Source organism: Taeniopygia guttata, chromosome 3, assembly GCF_048771995.1.
Source record: "Taeniopygia guttata chromosome 3, bTaeGut7.mat, whole genome shotgun sequence".
In the NCBI taxonomy this organism is placed as follows: domain Eukaryota; kingdom Metazoa; phylum Chordata; class Aves; order Passeriformes; family Estrildidae; genus Taeniopygia; species Taeniopygia guttata.
Window position 1 is genome coordinate 70,541,704 of NC_133027.1, and position 19,824 is coordinate 70,561,527.

At 40.9% G+C, this 19,824-nt stretch overlaps 1 protein-coding gene across 1 annotated transcript in view; it reads left to right on the top strand.

The window, feature by feature from the left end:
* The first annotated feature begins 3,143 nt into the window (after positions 1 to 3,143).
* B3GALNT2 (beta-1,3-N-acetylgalactosaminyltransferase 2) overlaps positions 3,144 to 19,824 on the top strand; it is a 30,535-nt gene continuing 13,854 nt past the window's right edge. Inside the window, exons 1-5 of the mRNA XM_030268257.4 lie at positions 3,144 to 3,379; positions 15,785 to 15,932; positions 17,196 to 17,296; positions 18,361 to 18,554; positions 19,547 to 19,642. Coding sequence (XP_030124117.1) covers positions 3,286 to 3,379; positions 15,785 to 15,932; positions 17,196 to 17,296; positions 18,361 to 18,554; positions 19,547 to 19,642 — 633 coding nt within the window. The 5' untranslated portion in view covers positions 3,144 to 3,285. The remainder of the gene's footprint in view (positions 3,380 to 15,784; positions 15,933 to 17,195; positions 17,297 to 18,360; positions 18,555 to 19,546; positions 19,643 to 19,824) is intronic.

The following is a 19,824-nucleotide window of genomic DNA, read 5'->3' on the forward strand; positions in this document are numbered from 1 at the left end:
CCAAAGGAGTCTGGGAACTCCTCTGCATCTGCACTTCATTGGATCAGAAAACTGAAAAGGGAAGAAGTAAGACATTTCTTCTGTTTGGGAAGATAAGCAAAATCTATTCCTTGTAAAGACCCCAGGCAAGGTAAGGAAAGGACTGATAAATCCTCAATATGGACAGTGAATCTGTTTTGATTATGAACACTGGAAAAAGAATAAAACACATTCCTGGGATGCAAATTTATAACCCTTTAAATTAATAAAGTCCATCTGTAATATCTTTAAATATTTTTTCTTTAAAAAACTAAAGGCATAAAGATTTTGTGAAAAGTAATATAGCAGTGTTACTGCTACCTGGGGAAACCCCAAACCCTTAAAAAGAGTCTCTCATGAGACCTTCCTCTGCCTTCAGATGGAGATCAATAAAACACAACTCCCTGAGGATGAAATCTGCTGAAATATGCACAGCTCCAAACTTACTCTTGCTCTTCTGTTCTGCTGCTGCTGTCCTAAAAATATCCCAGCTGCCCACTTGGGGCAACAATTAGGCAAACAAACACGAAAAAAAACCCTGAAGGCTATGGACTGGCTAGCTTTGGTACATGAGTGCAGCTCTGATATCCATCATGTCTTCTCTGCGTCAGACAGGAGATGCTTATCAGGAGGGACTCTGCAAATTTAACAGAAGCATCTTATGTTTGCAAGCAGCCCGGGGAATAAAATTTCCATCTCTTCTGTCTCCAGCTCTTATGCCCAACATGTTGTACCTGTACTATAGTTTGTGTGCCAGAGGTACCCTCTGAGCCTGTATGGTCAGAAGAGTAAATCTGCTCAGAAATAGCATAATGAAAATGGTGTATTTTTTATAGAGTTCTTATAACAAAATCAAAACATAACCCAAGCAAATTTTTTTAGTTTTTCAGACAAGTAATTTAACATTATCTAGAAGTTATATTCCAGATCAATTTTTCTTTTCATAGTATACATATTCATGATTCTTAAATGTTGGGAAAAAAAAATCTGATTTTTATATGGGTGCTTTTTAAAAAGTATGCTTAAAACTCAGTGCCTGGAAGCCATGTTTAGACACTCCAATATCAGCTTGCTTTGCCAAAATGCTAGCCCTCAAGAATGCAAATTGAAACTTCTTTACTTATGGGAACTTCTGGAAATTGGGTTAATAGTTGAGTCTGGTCACCTCATGATTTACATACAGGTGCACACAGTATCATACAGACAGTGATGGAACTGGGAGGCTTAAGTAAAATCTTTGGATTTAAAAATCACGTAGGGATGTAATTGGAAAATAGAATAGGAAAGGCCAATTCCTCTACAACTAAACTGTGTTAGTAACCATTTCTACCTGACTACCAAAAATGCATATATATCATCCTTTTGACCTGGATATCCTGTTTAGTTTTCTCCTGGTTTGTATGTAATACAGTAACTTATCCTTGAAGATGGTAGGTAATGCTGTAGGGAAAATAAGATACTAAAGGATTGGGTGCTCTGTTTTGCCTGGAAAGAAACAATCACTCCCAGGAATGTTTTGAAGATCAATCCCCATCACATCACCTGGCATGGGGGCAGAAGTAATGTAGTCAAATATAGATAAATATTAATAGCTGGACCAGTTTTTATTTCTGCAGCTGAACATGCTGAAAGGCAAGTGAAATGTAAATAGTGATTAATCATAGCATTTTTTGTGTAAATTCTTCCCCTAGTACTACTATTTGCTGACAAGTACTCAGTTGCATATTAAATATATTTTAAGTATGAAGCAAACTAAAACTGATGTATTTCCTACACATTTTCCTTCTGCTTGTAAATATATAAAGGCTAAAATCATTAGTTTGCCTTCTAGGATCTCACTCCACTTGATGAAAAATTAATCTTAACTAAGCAGTTTGGAAGGACTATAGGCATTTTCCAAACATTTTTTCATGGCTTGGGTATTAAAAAAAATTAGTCTTCTTTTTGTTAAAAAAAAAAAAAAAAAAAAAAAAAAAAAAATCATTCTACTTCATACAGATCAGGTTCTGCTAATTAATTGTGTTTCTAATAGACTAGCACCAGCAGTCCTTCATTTAGGCCTTACAGCTATTACATGTAATCTTCTAGTTTATACATTAACAAGAGACAAAAGGCAGAACATTATGTACAAAAAATTTCACCTGAACTCAAGAAATTATTTCCTGTGCACGTGATTGCGCACTGGAACAGATTTTCTGGAGAGGTTGTGGAGTCTCTCTGTCTGGAGATGTTCAAGAACCACCTGGCCTCAATCCTGTGCCACGTGCTCTGGGATGGCCCTGCCTGAGCAGGGAGCTTGGGACAGACCCTGTGGTCCCTTCCAACCTGACCCGTTCTGTTAATCTCTGAACCTGAGAAGCCTTTGCTTATTTATCCATATCACTTTTCCAGGTAGCTTTATCCTGGGGCAGTCTGAGGAAACAAATTTCTCCTTGTTACCTGTGTGCAGGAGACAAGTAAATTCTCAAGGTGCTGATAATATTGTGTGTGCTTTTCTTAATCTGATCGTATTTAAACCCTCCCAGCCAGGACAGAGCTCTGCACTCAGTCCTTTGGCACCCAATTTCTCAGAGTGGTGGCTGAAGGTAACAGGTGAAGCCGAGCTCGCATTATTGACATTTCATAACGAATTTACGGATTCTTGGCCGTGATCCAGCCGAAGTTAAGGACACTTTGATTGTCTAACACCACCCTCTCCCCGGAATTTCAGTCAAAGAACGGGTTACTTGCTGGAATAAAACACTCCACTAACAGTTTGCGAGCGCCGCAGCAGGTCTTTGCCAAGGCGAAGCGCTCTCTCCTCTTTATTGAATTAGTGAAAGATTGTTCTGGAAAGCTATTTTGTTCCTAACGCAACGACTCTTGAGAACGGGCATTCAGCGGATTATCGAATAGCGATTACCCGGGGAGGGTTTCCCCGGCGGCCGGGGGCAGCCGGGCGGTCTCGGAGAGGCGCAGTCCGTGAGGGGAACCCGCCCCCGCCGCCGCCAGCCCCTCTCCCGCGCCCCCGCCATGCGAGACGCGCGGAGCCGCGCGCTCCCTCGGCGCCCCGCGGCATTGTGGGGGCTGTAGGCGGCCACCGCCGCCGCCCGCGCCGCCGCCGCCCGCCCGGGTCGGGGCGGGACTGCAGCTCCCGGCGGCCGCGGGGCAGCCGAGCCCGGCCCGGCCGAGCGGGGAGGAGCCGCGGGCGGCCGAGCCGGGCCGTCGCGCCGGCGCCGCTGGGAGAGGCCGGCGCGAAGGGGAAGGGGCCGGCGGCTGCGGCGGCCAATGCGAAACTGGCTGGTGCTGCTGTGCCCCTGTGTGGTCGGGGTCGCGCTGCACCTCTGGCTGCTGCTGAGCTGCCCCGGGAGCCACCCGGCAGGTAGGAGAGGGGCGGGCGGCGGGGGATGCCTGGGGCGTCCGGGCGGGCTGGGCTCCTCCACCCTCTCTCTCTAGGCGAGGAGAGGTCGGGGCTGGCGGGGCAGGTGACGGGGGCGGGAGGCGAGGCGAGGGCCGGGGGATGCTCTGACCGGGGCAGCGGGAGCAGCGCCAGAGTGCCCACGGGGTTCGTCGGGAGGGGAGGGAGCGTCTCGAACCGCGGAGCGGCGGGAGCAGCGCAGGCTCCGCCGCCCGAAGAGAGGTGCCGGGGGGCGCGGTGGCCGTGCGGGTGCCGCGGGTGCGGAGCGGCTGTGCGGGGCGTCAGCTCCCGCTTCCCAGCGCCTCCTGCGCCACTGCTGCCCTCCCGCTCCCACCGAGCCACGTGGGGAAGGAATTCCCACTGATCCCCCTCGTGTCGCGTCATTCCCCGTCCTAGGAATAGCTCTTCGCACTGCGCTGTGTTTGCCTCAGCGGGCTTTAAAACCCCTGTGCTGCAAAAAGCTATTCATAGGACCGGGTATCATCCAGCATAAGTGGAATCCGATCCTAGAGGGCTTCCCTTGTGCTCCTTATAAAATAAGGTGTAGTTTTCAGGCCACGAGTCTTCATGCCTGAGGAAGCGGGCATCTGTTGGAACAGAAACTTTTGTCAGCTACCCACAGGTGCTGTTTGACGATATTAGAAAATACTGTACATGAACACGTAATGGTGTTTTTGGTACCTGGGGTGTGCTTAGAACTGTTTAGTGACCCAGTAGCCTGTTCATAATGGACCCACACTCTGCAAGAGGTGCCTGTTTCCCGTGCAGGGTGTGCACAGCTGTGAGGAAACAAGAGTCTGCTGATTGCCAGTGGTAATTAATAGTGCAAATAGGCAAGAAGTATTGCACTATTGCATAGTCCGAAGGCTGCAAAGTCGGATAGGTGTCTGTCTGTATTCTGGCTTTTGCATATCACATCAGCAGTGGTCACACTTGAATTATAAAAAAGGGAGATATAATTGTTGATTAGAAGCCTGATGTGCATTTCGATTGCCTGGTTGGTTTTGTTTATCTTTCATGGTGCCATTTCAGAGCATCAGAGCATTTATTTGGAGTTAAAAGTGGCAGTGTGGAATCTCGTAATGACCTTTCCCATGTATATGTATTTTCCACTAACAAACATTTCAAAAGAAAATCCAGAAGTTTCTCAGTTGGTGTTGGTTTGAATGAGTGGTTTAGGTCACTTAAATAATCATTGTTAAAGGTATTAGCAAAAGTAGGAGTAACACCAATTTTTAAAAGAGCAGCTTAAGAAACTTGGATATCAAGGTTCTCTCTGTTGCTTACTGCATGGATGAAATGTCCCAAGGAAACTCCAGCTAGAATTAATTTAGAATTATTTACACAGGGATGAAAGACTCCAAAGGATAAGGGTTGAGTCACAATGTTCAGGGTGGATCCCCTTGCTTTTTAAACTCCTGATGAGTTTAGGTGCAGCTAAGTCCAATCTTGGTCTCCAGCTTCATCAGAGGTTTATATCTGAATGATTTGTCAGCCCTTAATCAATTACTAACTTGACAAAGTGATTTTCCTCTCCTAAAAATAAGTACAGCAGGTGAGAAATGATAGGAAATCTAGGTATATGTTTCCTCCAGTACCTTAAAGTTTCCATAAGCTGCTGTTACTCTTTTTTAGAATGGGGCATTTGCAAATGTTCTATTTTTCTTAAGATACATGGAAGAATCATCACACTATCCCCTGTCCACCAGGTGCTCAAAAACCTTAATTCTTCACTGGGTCCCTTAAATGTTTTGGGTGCCATCTCAACTTTCACATTCTGAGGGAGTGAGACTGTCTGTGAAAGTTCAGCAAACATGGGATGAGCAATTGTGGGCTCTGTTGTCCACAGTATGTGGCTCCTTGTAGCTGTTAAAGTTGCAATATTGGGTACTGCAGCTCTCAGTGGGGCCATGTTGGCATTTAAGAGCTGATAATCAATTGCTAGTTGCCACCTTCCACCCAGTTTTCAGACTGGCCAAGTGGGTGAATTTTACAGTGGGTTCTGGAAATAATATGCCATTTTTCTAAGTCTGCTATCCCAGGATTATTTCCATTTTGTGCTGCAGAGGAGTGGGGCACTGCAGTACCTTGGTAGTCTTTGGATTGGGAGTGCAGGCACTGTACCCCCTGGTTTCTCTCAGGTTTAGGGGCAAGATTTGAACCAAAGGACCACACACAGCTGACCACCAGGCGCCAAGCTTGGATATTCAAAATTTCGAAACCCAAAGTAGTTCCATTGTGATCTTCCACTGCAAATCAAGTAGACAAGATTCGCTTCTCACCCAGAGCCATAAATTAACTTTTGTGGTTTGGTGAATAACGCTTGTTCTAGTCACTGCAGTGCTTTTAACTCTGTGCTGTCCAAGCTGTATACCCAGCTTCTCAGCATCCTGTTGCATTAATACTGAAATTTGTGCTCCTGTATCTGTGTGGAATTTTGTCAGTTGTTGCGAGCCAACAGGAATGAGAATGTATTTTGCTTTAGTGGTGGGTCTGAGCTCAAGTTCAAAGGAATCTGAGGGAAACAAAGAATCAACTTTCCTCAGTTTGCTGTCATCAGGGTAATCCAATATGTTCCCATTCTGTTCTTCAGGGGATACAAATTATTTCCTAATCAGTACAACGTCAGGGCGATGGAAATCCCACATGAACATAAATCTGATGTTTTCCTCCAATTTTTTTTCTCATTTTTTTCCTTTAACTGATTTTGCAGCTGCTCCATTTTCAAAGATGGTATTAATTCAATTGCCTTTAGGAGTTGTATTTCTTCCTTTAAATATAGTACACTTTTATTGTTATTCTTGCTATCTTGATAAGCAGATTATAACCAAGTTCCTAGCATTTTGCAAATAATTCCTTTTCCATCCTTTATCTGGCCCTGGCCACCTTTAGCTGTCATTTCACAGCTATACAGCCATGCCAGTTAACGCAGCTCCGTTCTTCTGAGAATTCGGAACTTGGACTTATTCTGTGCTTTTTAAAGTAATCTGTGTTTCTCTTTGACATCCAGTTAAATATGCCAATTTGTCACAAATTAGTGGTTTAGGTTGCTTAAAGAATCACTGTCAAAGGTAGTAGCAAAAACAGGTATCACCTGGATTTAACCTGAGCTCACAACTAGGCACCATGCAGCCAGCTCACTCGTTTCCTGCTGCCTCCCACCCCTACAGTGGGATGGGGAGGAGGATGGGTGGGGGGAGGAAGGAAAAAACCATTGTGGATTGAGAAAGGAAGAACCAAGTTAGAATTAATTTGGAACAATTTACACAGAGATTGAAAATGCAAAAGTGTAAGGGAGCCCCCCGCTGTGAGTCGTGAGATTCAGAGTGTACCCCCTTACTTTCTAAACTCCTCATGGAGCTGAGGTGCAGCTAGGTCCAGTCTTAGTCTCAGACTTGGTCAACGATCAATATCTAAAGGATTTAGCAGCACTTAATCATTGACTAATTTAACATTCACAAAGTGATCTACAAAGTGATAGTATTTACTATAATTGCTGCCGTGACTTCATTATACATCCAAGACAGCAACATTCATGCTGTACTGGCAGAAGAGCATCTAAGTCAGTTCACACATGCATTCACACTGACACAAAGAGATATATTTATATACAGGGTATCAGTGTATAGAGGTATATCTGTTAAAAATTCCCCTGGAGTTCAGTGAAACGCTCACTTTAAATATCTTGGGATTTCTCAGTGGGAAAGGGTTGAGCCTCAAGGAATGGAAGGATTCAGCCTGTCATCAGTTTTGGGTGCTGGTCCTGAGAACTTTGTGAACTGGAGAGTCTGTGAACTCTGAGAGGCATCCTACTTAGGCACTTGCTGGTGGCAGCCTGCTGTGGTCCTAGCGAGCCAAAGGGCTTCACTCAGGACCAGTTTGTATGGTTCTTTAGATGTTTGGCTTTAGTCATCTATAAATTTTGACCCTGAACACAGTCTTAGTTGGTAATTGCTGGAATTTTCAAAAATCCAGTAACTATAGAGTCTGTTCCACTCAGGGTATGGTTCAGGTAAGAAATGTTCCAGACCTGTCAGGGATGACTGATTACTCCTGCTGTCATTCCTTCTTTGATCAGGCAACAGGAGTTCGTTCCCATGGTCAGTGTTCCCCTCACCTTAACCATGGTGGGGCTGATTCCTGGTCAAGGGACACTTCACTGCCCAACTCATTACAGAAAGGCCTAATGGGAATTTTTGAGGTGGAGCAGCCCTGAGGAGGGCAAGGAATGCACCACTTGGAAGTTGGGGAAGAAGAGAATTAGCTTTGCTCTTCAGAGTTTCCTTGTTTCAATCAGGTATTATTGGAGTTTATATTCATTACTGTAAAACCCTGCTGCACTGGATAATGTCAAGATAACTAGGATTTTTAATAAGTGGGTTTTTAATACTGAAAGAGCAAGTGAATGGTTTCTGTGCAGGGTTTATTTAGTTGTAAATAAATACTATTGTAAAGTTACTATTGAGTAATGTACTCATGCTGAGGAGAGGAATAATGATGCCTCTTCTAAAATGAGAACATATGTCATCCGTAGGAAAATGCTCAATACTGTGTGTGTGTTGTTGTTTTGTAGGCCCAATCCTTGCATGGTGTTTGAGGAAGAATCTGTCTCTTAGCCTTCAAAGTACCACAAAATGTACAAGATGTAGGTATGGCTGCCTTAGCAGAAGAAAGAGGGATGAGCCAAGGAACCTCAGATGTCTTCTGTGTTGTGGTTTTTTTTTTATTATTCAGAGTGTTTTAGGAACATTAGTTAATTTGTATACAAGAGAAAAAAAAAGTATTAATTTATTAAAAGGCTTCTTGAATCTGAAACTACTTAAGAGGATCTGGTACTGCCTGATAAAGCCAGTCTTGTTTCACTTGAGTGATTTTTTTCCTTGTTTACTACCCCAGCTTTTCTTTACTACCTGTCACCTGGAATCCCTGGTTTGAATAAAAAGTAAATCTTATCATGGGGCAATGTTTTGCAGTAGCTGTGACTTAAAAATGTGTAATTTGTGTATTCTCTGGTATTTCTGTGTAGTTGTGTACAATAGTTGTGTGCTATCTCAACAGTTGCAGAATTAGCTACCAGTAGAGGCTAAAGACAGAGTGAACAGCAATTCTATTTTTTGAGGAGTTTAATTATCCTCCCAAATAATCATCACCACAAATTCAAATGGAATTAAAATCAAAAATTTGATAACCTGTTTTAGTGATCATTAACCTTGGCTTCATTGACTCACTAACGTAAGATTGGAATATACATTCCCAGCCATCAATTCTGCTTACTGTTTCTTTTAAGCAGCTCTTACTTTCTGTCATAAAATGGCAGGTGGGCAGCCTACATTTATTTAGTGAGGGCTCAGGGTGGCTTTTCATCTGTTCACTTGGATTCCTAGCAGTTGTAGGAAGAGGCTGTTCCAGAGGCTTGTTGTCCTGATTAAAATTATGTTCTCATTTCTAGCCCAAGCTTACTTGCATGTAGTTTATGCCCTTTAGTTCTTAAACCTTTCAGTCAAAAGGGTCTTTCTTCTCCGTCAAGTACATCTTCAGCATGTAACCATAGAGGTCAAAGGTGTCTGTTTTAAACCTTTGCTTTCTTAAGTTGAGCTCTTCAGGTACTTCTAACTTCTAGTGGAAAATAGGCTTTCCATTTCTAGAAAACAGTTGTTTTTTATCTATAGATCAGATGGCTTTAAATGCAAACAGTGTTCCAGTCTCCACTCATTCCATCTACTTTTCTTCCTCTATTGGAAGGAGCTTCTGTAATGAAGTCTTCCTTTTAACCATCCCTTATGAAAGGCTTGTAGTTTGTCTGCATTCTTGGCCCTCAGTCGTGTCTCTCCCTGTGCAGTATTCATGCTTTCTCTCTGTTTGTGATCACGTTTACCTTGGTGTCACAGAAGAGCTAGTACACTTCTTGTAGGCAGTACTCAGTAATTGGAAAACAATAAATAAGATGGAATCTGAGATCAAAGGCCTTTGTTTTTAGTGTCCTGACTTTGGTGGCTTCCTGCTTTTTTTTTTTTTTTGTTCAGTTAATGAGACTGTAATTCACACTTCTGGACAAGATTTGTGCAGGAGCATGCTTTTAGATTTAATTGCAATCCTTGTCTAACTGGTTACAAACAAGTGCTATCCAAAGAAAGTTCGTGAGTAGGAAGCTTAGTTAATTTTTTGTAAAAGTCTTAGATAAATGCTAATTATAAAATGACCTCAGAAACTTGAGAAGGAACAGACAGACCTGCTTTTAGCACTCCAGGTGGATTCATTGCTAATTGTGTATTTTAATTGATAGCACAGATCTTATTGAGTAGGAAGTTACTCACTGTCGGGCTTCAGCTACAGGGCCTAATCAGAAAACCCTATACATTCTGTGTAATCTTCTGGTACTTTGCTGATGTTAATGTAATGCCCTTTAAGTTGTTATTCCTGTTACATTTTGGGGGGGGGGCGGTGGCAGCTAAAAATTGGCCCTTTTGGATTTGCGAGAGTCAATCTTCTACTGGTGAACAATTATGCAACAGATTAAAACCCACCATTTTCTAGAGTCTGCTTGTACGCCATCTGTTGTCCTGTGGCACAGCATGTACTTCTTCAGGCGCTGGCCTAATGGAGACAAAATATGGAAAATATGAAAAATATGAGGTAAAGTTTTGCTAAAATATAGGACTTTTTCTTAAGAAAGGATGTTGTCTGTAATCTGGTAGTCCTGTCTGTCAGGGGGTAGCATGCTTGGTCACAAAGTTATTTCATCTTTTGTAGGTATGTAAAGAGTTACAGACTGGGGGCCTTGGAAAATGAAACTCAGCAGGTCAGGTTTGGCATTGGCAGTAGATGTGCAGTCCTGCCTAAAATGCTAGTTGTTGACCACCCTTCATCTGTAAGATCTTCATATGACATGTTTTTTCGTGGATAGGCCACGCCCAACATAAAACAATCCCCTAACTTTTGATGGACACAAAATAATTGGCAAAGAATACACAAAATAAGCTGATGGTATTTTCCAAATGAATTGGGATTTTTTTAGGGTTTTTAGTTATTCTGTAGACAGATGTCTGAGACATTGTGAACTACTGATGAGTGGCACTGGAATTGTATTTTTGTATTTTGGCACTGGAGCAGGGGGCAAAGAGGACCAGTTCCACCAGAGTTGGCTGAATTAAGGTTTTCAACAGTTATCCTCTAAATTGCCCACTGATTGGAACAGCCAGAAGAGAGCAAGTATCCTTCCCTGGGAACAGACTTTTGTTCCATGGCAGCAGGGATTGGTGGCCAATTTTCATCAGATAAAGGTGCTATACTCTGCTTCCTCTGCCCTGCCAGAACCCCACCCCTTCCCTCCACAAAACAAAAAAAGAAAAGGAGGCATCAGTTTGTGTTGCAAAAATATTTGCCTTTCTTTTTTTGACTTTTCTACTGATGCTTTGCCATTGTTCCCAGTTTTGTCTCGAAATATGCGAGTATTATATAATTAAGGTGTTTTAGGGTATCGTTGCTGCACCACTGTTATTACTGCCACTTGGCAATTCAGAAGGACCCTGCTGTCCTATTTGTTCTAAGGAATTCTGTTGGTGTAAAGCAAACAGAAACCTCTGCCTGCAGAGGTTTGTTCTTTGAATCTGTAAATCTTGTATAAAAGCTTGTCTGCCTCACAGAGTACTGCAGGGACCAGGGTGCACATCTTGACAATTTCTAGCTCTGGGGTGAAGTAGGTACTGCAGGGGGGTCAGGTAGCTCTGCTTGCAGCAAAACATGTAATGCAGATGAGCTGTAGCAGATTACTTTAGGTGAAGTAGATTAAAAGGGGGAAAGAGCCGCTTTTGCTCTTTGGTTTGTTCTTTTTCTGTGCGTGTCAGTATTCTGTGAATACAAATCTTTATATTGAGTTAATTCCTCCCGTCATGTTTGTTTGGATCTTTCACAAAGTAGCAGAAAAGAAAAAAAAGTATTAAACCTCAGGAATATGATTGCAAAATCACAGGAATAGGCAGAGATAAAAATGTGTGGGTTTTTTTATTTTGGAGGAGTGTTGCTTATCTTATGAAGTGGATTAGTTGAGAATACTCTAAATAACTTCTGCTTGTCCTACTTAGTTCCATTCATTGATTTATTCAGGAATTAAAAAAAAGAAAAAAAGCTGCATTGGCAGCAGAAGATGCAAAGCCCAGCCTTACCTAGAGCTCACTTATTTCAGCTGTGTCCAGTGGAGGTGCTCTGGTGCCTGATATTGCAAGTAAGCCTACACTGCCGTGTTTCTCAGTGCAGGCACTAATGAGTCTTTTCTTTGTCCACTCCTGTTGCATGAAATGTGGAGACTTAATCACTTTGTGGACTGCCTATTATGTCAAATTTCACTGAAAATGACTGGCAAAATTAGTAGTTGATTGGGGACTCATCATTAGAAATATGTTTAGCAAGACTGTGTTTGTTGACAAAATCAAGCTAAGTGATCTCTCACTCTTTCCATCGCCTTATAATGAAGCAAATATAATTAACAGCCTAATTTGACATTTTATTGAGGATCAGTCTCATGGGAAGATGAGGTACATATTCATCTTTGTAGTTTGAGATTTTGAAAAGCTTCAAGAGCTGTTGACTGCTCCTGAAGTGGTTAAAATGTGAGCACAGTCAGCAGACTGCCTGTCAGTGGTGACCCCTTTCCATGGCCAGCTCAGCAGGACACACACCTCTGCATCTTTAGTGCTGTCTTCTAATGGCACAGCTTTGTACTCTACATAAGCACTTGTTTACTTTTCCTGGTATCTCTCCCAGACTTTGATCTGTTGCTAGTTCTCAGTCAAGCCTGAAAGACAGGTGGAGGTTGACCAGTGCTTTCACCCATTTAATGAAAATTAGTGACTGAGAATCTTGTGAAAGCTTCCTGAAGCTGATACTGAGGTGAAAATCAAGTATGGTCGGATGTCAGAGGTGGAAGCCAGTCCTTACACATATCAGAGCCCAGGAAAGCTTCAGTAGGAGCTTACCATGAGCAATGTGACACAAGGTACTGGCAGACTGGACTTAGTAGACTTAGAGCTGACAGAAGTACTGCTGACAGCTGCTGTAGGGAATTAAATGAACCTCAGCAGCTGAGGGAGGGCTGCTTGCTTTCATGTTTTTGTAGGTTCTGCTGTGGATTAACAGGTAGGCTTTGTGTATTTGTCTCAGGCTCTACTGAGAAATCTTGGGCTAAGTAATGCAACTGAGGTGCAGCTTTGAATAAGTAAGAATTCAAAAACAAGGTAGGCAGTGGTGGCGTGACCTTTGGGTTGGAAAGCTTCCTCTCCTTCTCCACACATTTGGTCTGCAACACTTTTAGGGTTTATAATGGAATGTGATATGTAGCTTTTTTCTTTTTTTCACCCCCTTCACAAACTACAAAATTTACAGTTTTTCCTTGTCTTTGAAATCAGAAAATGTAGAGATGTAGTTATCTTGCACAAGCAGTTCCAGGTAAGAGTGAGGTATATGATATGATACTATCCAACACTGGAAATTTTGGCCTAAAAGTGCACAAAAATAGAATGGAAGATAAATAGCTTTAGTCCTCAGTGGCAAGTATTGATTGCTTGTCTAAATTGTCGCTATTGACTTATAGGTCAGAAATGTTTTCTCTTAAATTATGCTGCATCAGAGAATATTTATGCTCATATTGGAATTATCCTTATAAATTAATAATAGCCTTAGTGTTTTTTTCCCTGTACTTCTCACTTTATCTCCCTTTTTTAAAATAGTGTGAGTTCAGAGAAACACATATGAATCTATTTTCCTGAAATTTTAGCAATATTCCTACTTTTCCATAGCAAGTAGAAATCTTTACTAACAAGCAAAATAATGTTTTTTCAAAGTAAGCTTGCTTTTTTTTTTTTTTTTTTTTTTTCATTTTCAGTGGTTTTAAAAGTAAAATGACATAACTCTTGGGACAGAGAACACAATCTTCTGAATATAGACCACTGCAACGCTGTTCTAAAAGACATATGATATTAATTCTGAAGCATCTGTTACATTAACATTGTTCCCATGTGGATGGTTCATAAGGAAAAGCTTCACTCATTTTAAAATACTAGCTAATTAGAAGTATATTTGATTTGAGTAGGTTTTTTTTTTTAATTCATTCAAGCTAACTTATGCTATTCTGAGTCAAATCACCCCAAAGATTTGTGCCCTTAGTTTTATTTTTCTTTTGATTTAATGGAATGGTTCTGCTTCTTATTAAAAGTGAAGTCTTAAAAAAGAAATCTGTGTAAACAGTATCTCATCTACAGTCTACAAGTCTAATAGTCATATTAGACCTATGAACTTTATACTGGAAGGCTTGGAGTTAAGGCTGAAGAATAATCAAAGGATGGATGAAGAACAAGGGGAAAAAGAGATGTGTAAGCAGGAATTTGCAGTAGTGTTATACTTTATAAACATATGTCTGTCTCATGTATCTCTGCTGTCTTGGAAAGTTGGTGATTCTTGGCTATGTAATGACCTATGAAGGCATATGGAGACTCTGGATAAATGATATTTGCCAGCATAAAGGAAAACTAAATTGGTATTTCCATTGAGCAGTGTGTTTGACTTACAAGTTTCTTCAGATGTTATATAGGGCGCTGTATTTGCTGCTCTGTAGCAAACAAATCATATTCCTAAACCTTGCCACCAATTCAGTTATGGTTGCTGTAAGAGGTGCAACAGTTAACTTCAGTGAAAAAGTGAAGAATGTTTCTAATGGCTTATTGCTTGAGATTTTAAGTAGTTCTGAACCTAGGTTGGTGGAAGCTTCTCTTAATAGGCTAATGTTCAGCTTAAGTAATTGATAATCTTGTAGCTGTTTTCATTTAAATAATGGTGGAACTTAACCTTTTTATAGAAATCAGTGTTTGCATACTTAGAACTAAAATATTTATTAGGAAATAGAATGGTAAAGGTTTACCTGTGGAAACCCACTCTGTAGTTTTTCTGCTTTTGCATTGTTCTGAGAATCAATTCCAGAGCAGTTTTATTTGGCTTTTGGAGTCAGGGCTATTTTCAATAGCCCTGAAGAACAACAAAAAAAGTTCTGAAATCTTGATGTTGATTCAGCCTGGAGCAGAGTGAGGCCAAGGCCTCTCCACTGCATGCTGAACGCTGACAGTGGGCTATAAGGCTAGATGGATGTCTGGTGGGATTTGGCACAGCAGTTTTTGTGGCAGATGCTGTGAGGTCCTAGGTTAGCGAGCAGGACGAAAGAACCCATCTATTCAGCTACAAAGGGGAGAAAGAGGATGCTGGTACAGAAGGTAGAATCTGGATAATAATTCAACTCCTTCTAGTGGGAGTTCACAATATAGACTTGGCAGTATTTTTAGTCTCTTAATTAGATTCTAAAAAAACCTTTTCTGTGCTATAGGCAGTAGTTTAAAGTGCACTCACATTTGTTTTCTTTATCTGCAGCACAATGACAAACATAGTGAGATGAGAGGGAAGCAATCCTTTGCTGAAATTAAATACAAATCTGTCTTAACTCTAGGATATCTGATAGATTAAACAAAGCAAATTCACTTTAGCTACTTGCCTGACTGTTTATGGGCTCTAAATCAGAGCTTCTCAGGTCTCTATCTGGTCGTAATCCTGCTTGAAATCAAGTTCAGGTTTAATGATCTCTAAATTAAAACAACACAAGCTAAATCCTGGATTACAAGTATTGTCAATGGCATCCAGCTTTGAATAAAGCCAAAGCATTCCCCTGTGTAGGGATGTAACACCCTGTGTGAAGGCAGAGTGGTGTTCCACTTCCAAAGGTTGGAAACAATAGGCCTTGAGATCCCACACTGAAATTGTGAGGCAGAAAGGTGGTCACAGCAACTTCAGAAAGCACGGGGGAAATGGGCAGTTGAGTGAAGGTTTTGGCGTATTGAAAATATTTCTCTAATTCTGAACCAAGAATGCAAAAGTACATCTGCTGTTTGTTTTTAGTGTTCAGTTCTCTTGCTTTTGAGATGTCCTTTAATCACAGAATTTCAGAACAGTTTGGGTTGAAGGGACCTTAAAGATCGTCTACTTTCAACTCCCCTGCCATGGGCAGGGATGACTCCCACCAGACCAGATTGCTCAAAGCCCCATCCTACCTGACCTTGAACACTTCCCAGGATCGAGTCAGCCACAGCTTCTCTGGGCAACCTTTGCCAGTGTTTTACCACCCTCTGAGTAAAGAATTTCTTCACAAGGTCTAATCTCAGTCTCCCCTATTTTAGTTTAAAACCCTTTTCTTTTGTCCTGTCACTATCTGCATTGCTCCCCCTCCTTTTTGTTAGCCCCCTTTAAGTACTGGAAGGCTGGAATTAATTATTGCTTGCAACTCAGGCTTGTGGTAATATGTGCATAAAGTAAATATTTGTCACTTTCTGCTTCTAGGTCCACTGTCCTTCTTTCCTCAGTGGAAGCTGAAACATTATGATGTTATTGTAGGTGTTCTGTCAGCTCGACACAATCATGAACTACGCAGTGTTATAAGGAACACTTGGTTCAAGCACCTGAAACAACATCCTGCCCTGAACCAACGGTAACCTCTACTGTTTTGTAGTTTGGGCCTGGGGAGCAGGGGGTCAGGACTGTAATCCTGAAATATCTTGATTTAATAATTTTTCTTTTAAAGTGTTTCCTAATTTATTTTTTAGCATCTTTTACTCTGAAAGATTTTTTCAAGTCTGCTTAATAGTATATAAGAATACTATTTGTCTTGGGCTGTAACTACTTTTTATACACTGCTGTTGGCTTTTTCAATTACTTGTCACTGTTTATTAGTGATGTATAAGGCTTTCTCTTTTTTGTGTTGCAATGTACGGTGTGCAACTTGAATCCTCGGTAGTCCAGGAATTTTGAAAGGAGGCAGGATTGCATTTGGTGAGAGAACCACGAAGGCTCTAGCAAACAGCCTTGACCATGAAGTTCAGGTTTATTTCCCACTGAAAACTGCACCAAACTGCTGCAGTGTGAGTGGCCCTTCCTGATTGCTTGCATGGATCTGACAGTGTACACACAGGTCTGTTTTTGCTGAGAAGCTCTGCTGCAGTTCATCTCTGGAAATGCTGCCATCCTCACACCTTGGTACCTGCCTTGCACCAAGAGTGTTTTGCTGTTCCCAGATGTGGTGTCAGCATGCAGCCTGGAGTGCAGCATAGCCACCTCAGCCATCTAAAATTGGGACCTTTTATAGCTTATATGGAGTTCTGGGAGAACATTTAGCTGCTAGGTGAAAAGATAGGTTAAGGTGGATCCTTGCTCTTTGTGCTTACTTGATATCTTCTACTGTAGAATAAGCATGATTGGAGCTGGAGAGGAACCTCTTGTTTTGCTACAACCCAAAGTTGAAATATTTCATTGTAACAGATAGTCTGGAATCCTTTTTGCTCCTTTGATGCTATGTGTCTTTTTTCTTACTATTATTTTCATTGACTTTTGAATGGATAGCATTTAAACAAGTCTTCAGTTAAGTAACAAACCCAGGCTAGGAGGGGCAGGTCTCTGGGATCCTTCAGTGTTGCCTTAGGTCTTTTTTGTGTTTAGTGTGCTGGCTGTCTTGTATCTCATCTCTAGCTGCCAATCATCTTGCAGCCTCATAACATAAAATGTTAATGTGGATTTGGAATTTACTTCCTATGAGGGGATTCATGTGGTTGCTCTGCATACCAACTGTCATTGCTGATTTTTAAGACGTTCAAAATCTTAACCCTGTGAAAGACAGGCCATGGTGATAAAATTAATTTAATTGAAGATGGAGGGAGGAGGGAAGAGAACTGGTGTTAATAAAAGCAAATTATTTTAGTGTCCTTGTGAAGTTTATAATAGGTGCGCATGGTTGTGCTGTGCCAGTGAAGGACAGAGAAGACCCCTACTCCTGCAAACTTCTGAACATCAGTAACCCAGGTATAGAACTTAACTTCTAAAAATTCTGTGGTCTGAACTAGCTGTCTTTTCTGGGAGTAGTTTGGGAAGTTTAATTGAGACAACTAGTCTTTAAAACAAATACCTCCTAGAACTTGTTGCATAACCTTCTTGTAAGTACCGTGTGCAGGCTAGATAGGGAGAGATATTTGGGCATGTGAAAGGGAAGCCATTGACTTCTAATGGATTTGCATTTTCCTTGTGTCACCAGAGTGTTTCTCCCATATAGCATATGTTTTTACTTGATCTATGTGTTAAGTGAAGCTGGAAAGAGACAAAATTACCTGGCACATAGTGTCAAATGTGAAGAATGTAGCAAGGTGACAGTCTTGAGTATCAGATGGACTTCTAGGGTGACAAAGTGAATTTTCTAAGCAAGGCTGGCTGATCGTTTTTTCAGATTCTGCCTTAGAGAGAAAACAATTAAGAAATGTAAAATGTGGAAAAAATTAAATGCCATACAAAAATTCCTAGCTAAAATTGTAAATTTCTACTGTCCCCTTTTGGATGTTGTTTCATTTTTGCTCTTTAATACAAGTTATCTAAGGACTGCTAGGTACCTGAGCCATGATTCAACACGAAGTGTAACTTCTGTTACTTTCTCTTTGAATGATAACATCCACTGTTCCCAAGTATAAATGGTACCTCAGGGCTTAGGTAGGCAATAATGGCAAAAAGCAGACAGCTGAATTAAGTGGAGGTGTGTGCCATTTTGATGCATGAATAATTATTGTATTATGCTAATATACAGGTATTCGTGTAGTCAAATAGCATTTTTGTCTTCCTGCTGTGGATTTATTGTGTTTCTAATATTTTCCCTGTGGATATGTAGGCATTGAGTTACAATTGCTATTAGCTTGCAGATTGCTGTATCACTGAATTTTTTCTTGCTGCAGTCTGCAGCCCATTGTATTTTCTTTTACTCTTGTGCACTTATGAGCCATGCTAATTTACCAGAATGCTTTGCATGTAGGCAATGTGCTATGTGTGTATCCAGGAACTATGAACTTTTCTCCCCTTACCTCTGGCCTTTCCTTTTCATTCAGTTTTGAATCAGGAAATTGAAGCATTCAGTCTCCCTGAGGACATACCTTCTGTGCTGTCTGAAGACAGAATCGTCAGTGTGAACTTCCGTGTGCTTTACCCCATTGTCATTACCAGCCTTGGGGTATTTTATGAGGCTGATGGGGTGGGATTCCAGAGGAACATCACTGTAAAGCTGTACCAGGCAGAACATGAGGTAGAGTATTATAGTTATCTTTTGAAAGCATGATGTTTCTTTTTTGTGCATTAAGTTCTTAAAGAAAGTGACATGCTGTGTTGGTGAGTTTGAAGAGAAATACTTAACTGAAAAGTTTATGAATTACATTTTTCTTCTATTGCATTTTAAATTCTCCTATGTCTATACAGAGGCACATCCTGGATAAAGAAAAGATGAAATTCCCATAGTGCTATGTGTTAATCTAGGTGCTGTTATGAAAGAGCGCTAAAATTTAATTCCAGTGCACAATTTGGGGTTCAAAATATTGATAGTTATTAAGGAATAAAAATTAAGCTATCTAATATATTTAAAATGCTTGCAGAAACATATATTGGGTGTCTTCAAGCAGAGATGCAGGACAGCCATAGTTTTTTCTTGTCTGTCTTCTGGAAAGACATTTTAAGATTTCTAGAAACTTATAATTTACTGGTAATAATCAGACTTCATTGATAATTTCCCCCAGTCCCAAGCTGTTATGGGTTGGATAGAATAGCTTTGTAATTTGGAGGGAAAAAAATTTTTGAGTGAGATTGTTGCATTTGATAGTTTACATTTATCTCAACCAATAACTTGATAGGCCAATTTCAAAACTTCTACCTGTGCTACAGTAGAAAGAACTGTAAGTATGACTTCCATGATGAACTTCCAAGGAGTTTTGTTTATAATAGCCATAATAAAAATAAAGTTATACTGTAATCAAATTCATGTTTCCTAAACTGTGGAATTCCTAAATGTTTGATGTCTGATAATTTCATTTGCATTAGCTTTTTACTGCCAGTGAAAGAGAAAAGTTGGTATCCTAAGAGAGCTTGGAAGCTGTTTTCTGAAGGTTGGAATTTGGCAATGCAGAATCTTCATGTAATTTGTTATTATCTAAGAGCTATTTTATGGCCTGTGTAATACAGTAGCACTTTTAATGTGTGTTGTGTTTTTTTTTTTTTTTAATTTAGTTTTTTTCCTGTTGTTCACAGGAAGCAATCTTCAGTGCTCGCTTTAGTCCACCAAGCTGTGGAGTGCAGGTGAACAGATTGTGGTACAAGCCAGTAGAGCAGTTTATTTTGCCAGAGGTATGTGCAGTATCAGAACTGCCTGCAGTTCTTTTAAGTGATCTGGACAGACTGACTGATAAAATTAGCCTTTGCTTGAGGCAGAAAAGGGCAAGTGAAAACCTCTAGAATGTTAGTTCACAGAATCAGAGAATGGGTAAGTAGTTGCAGGGATATGCTGAAATCCAGTATTTGTTTTACAA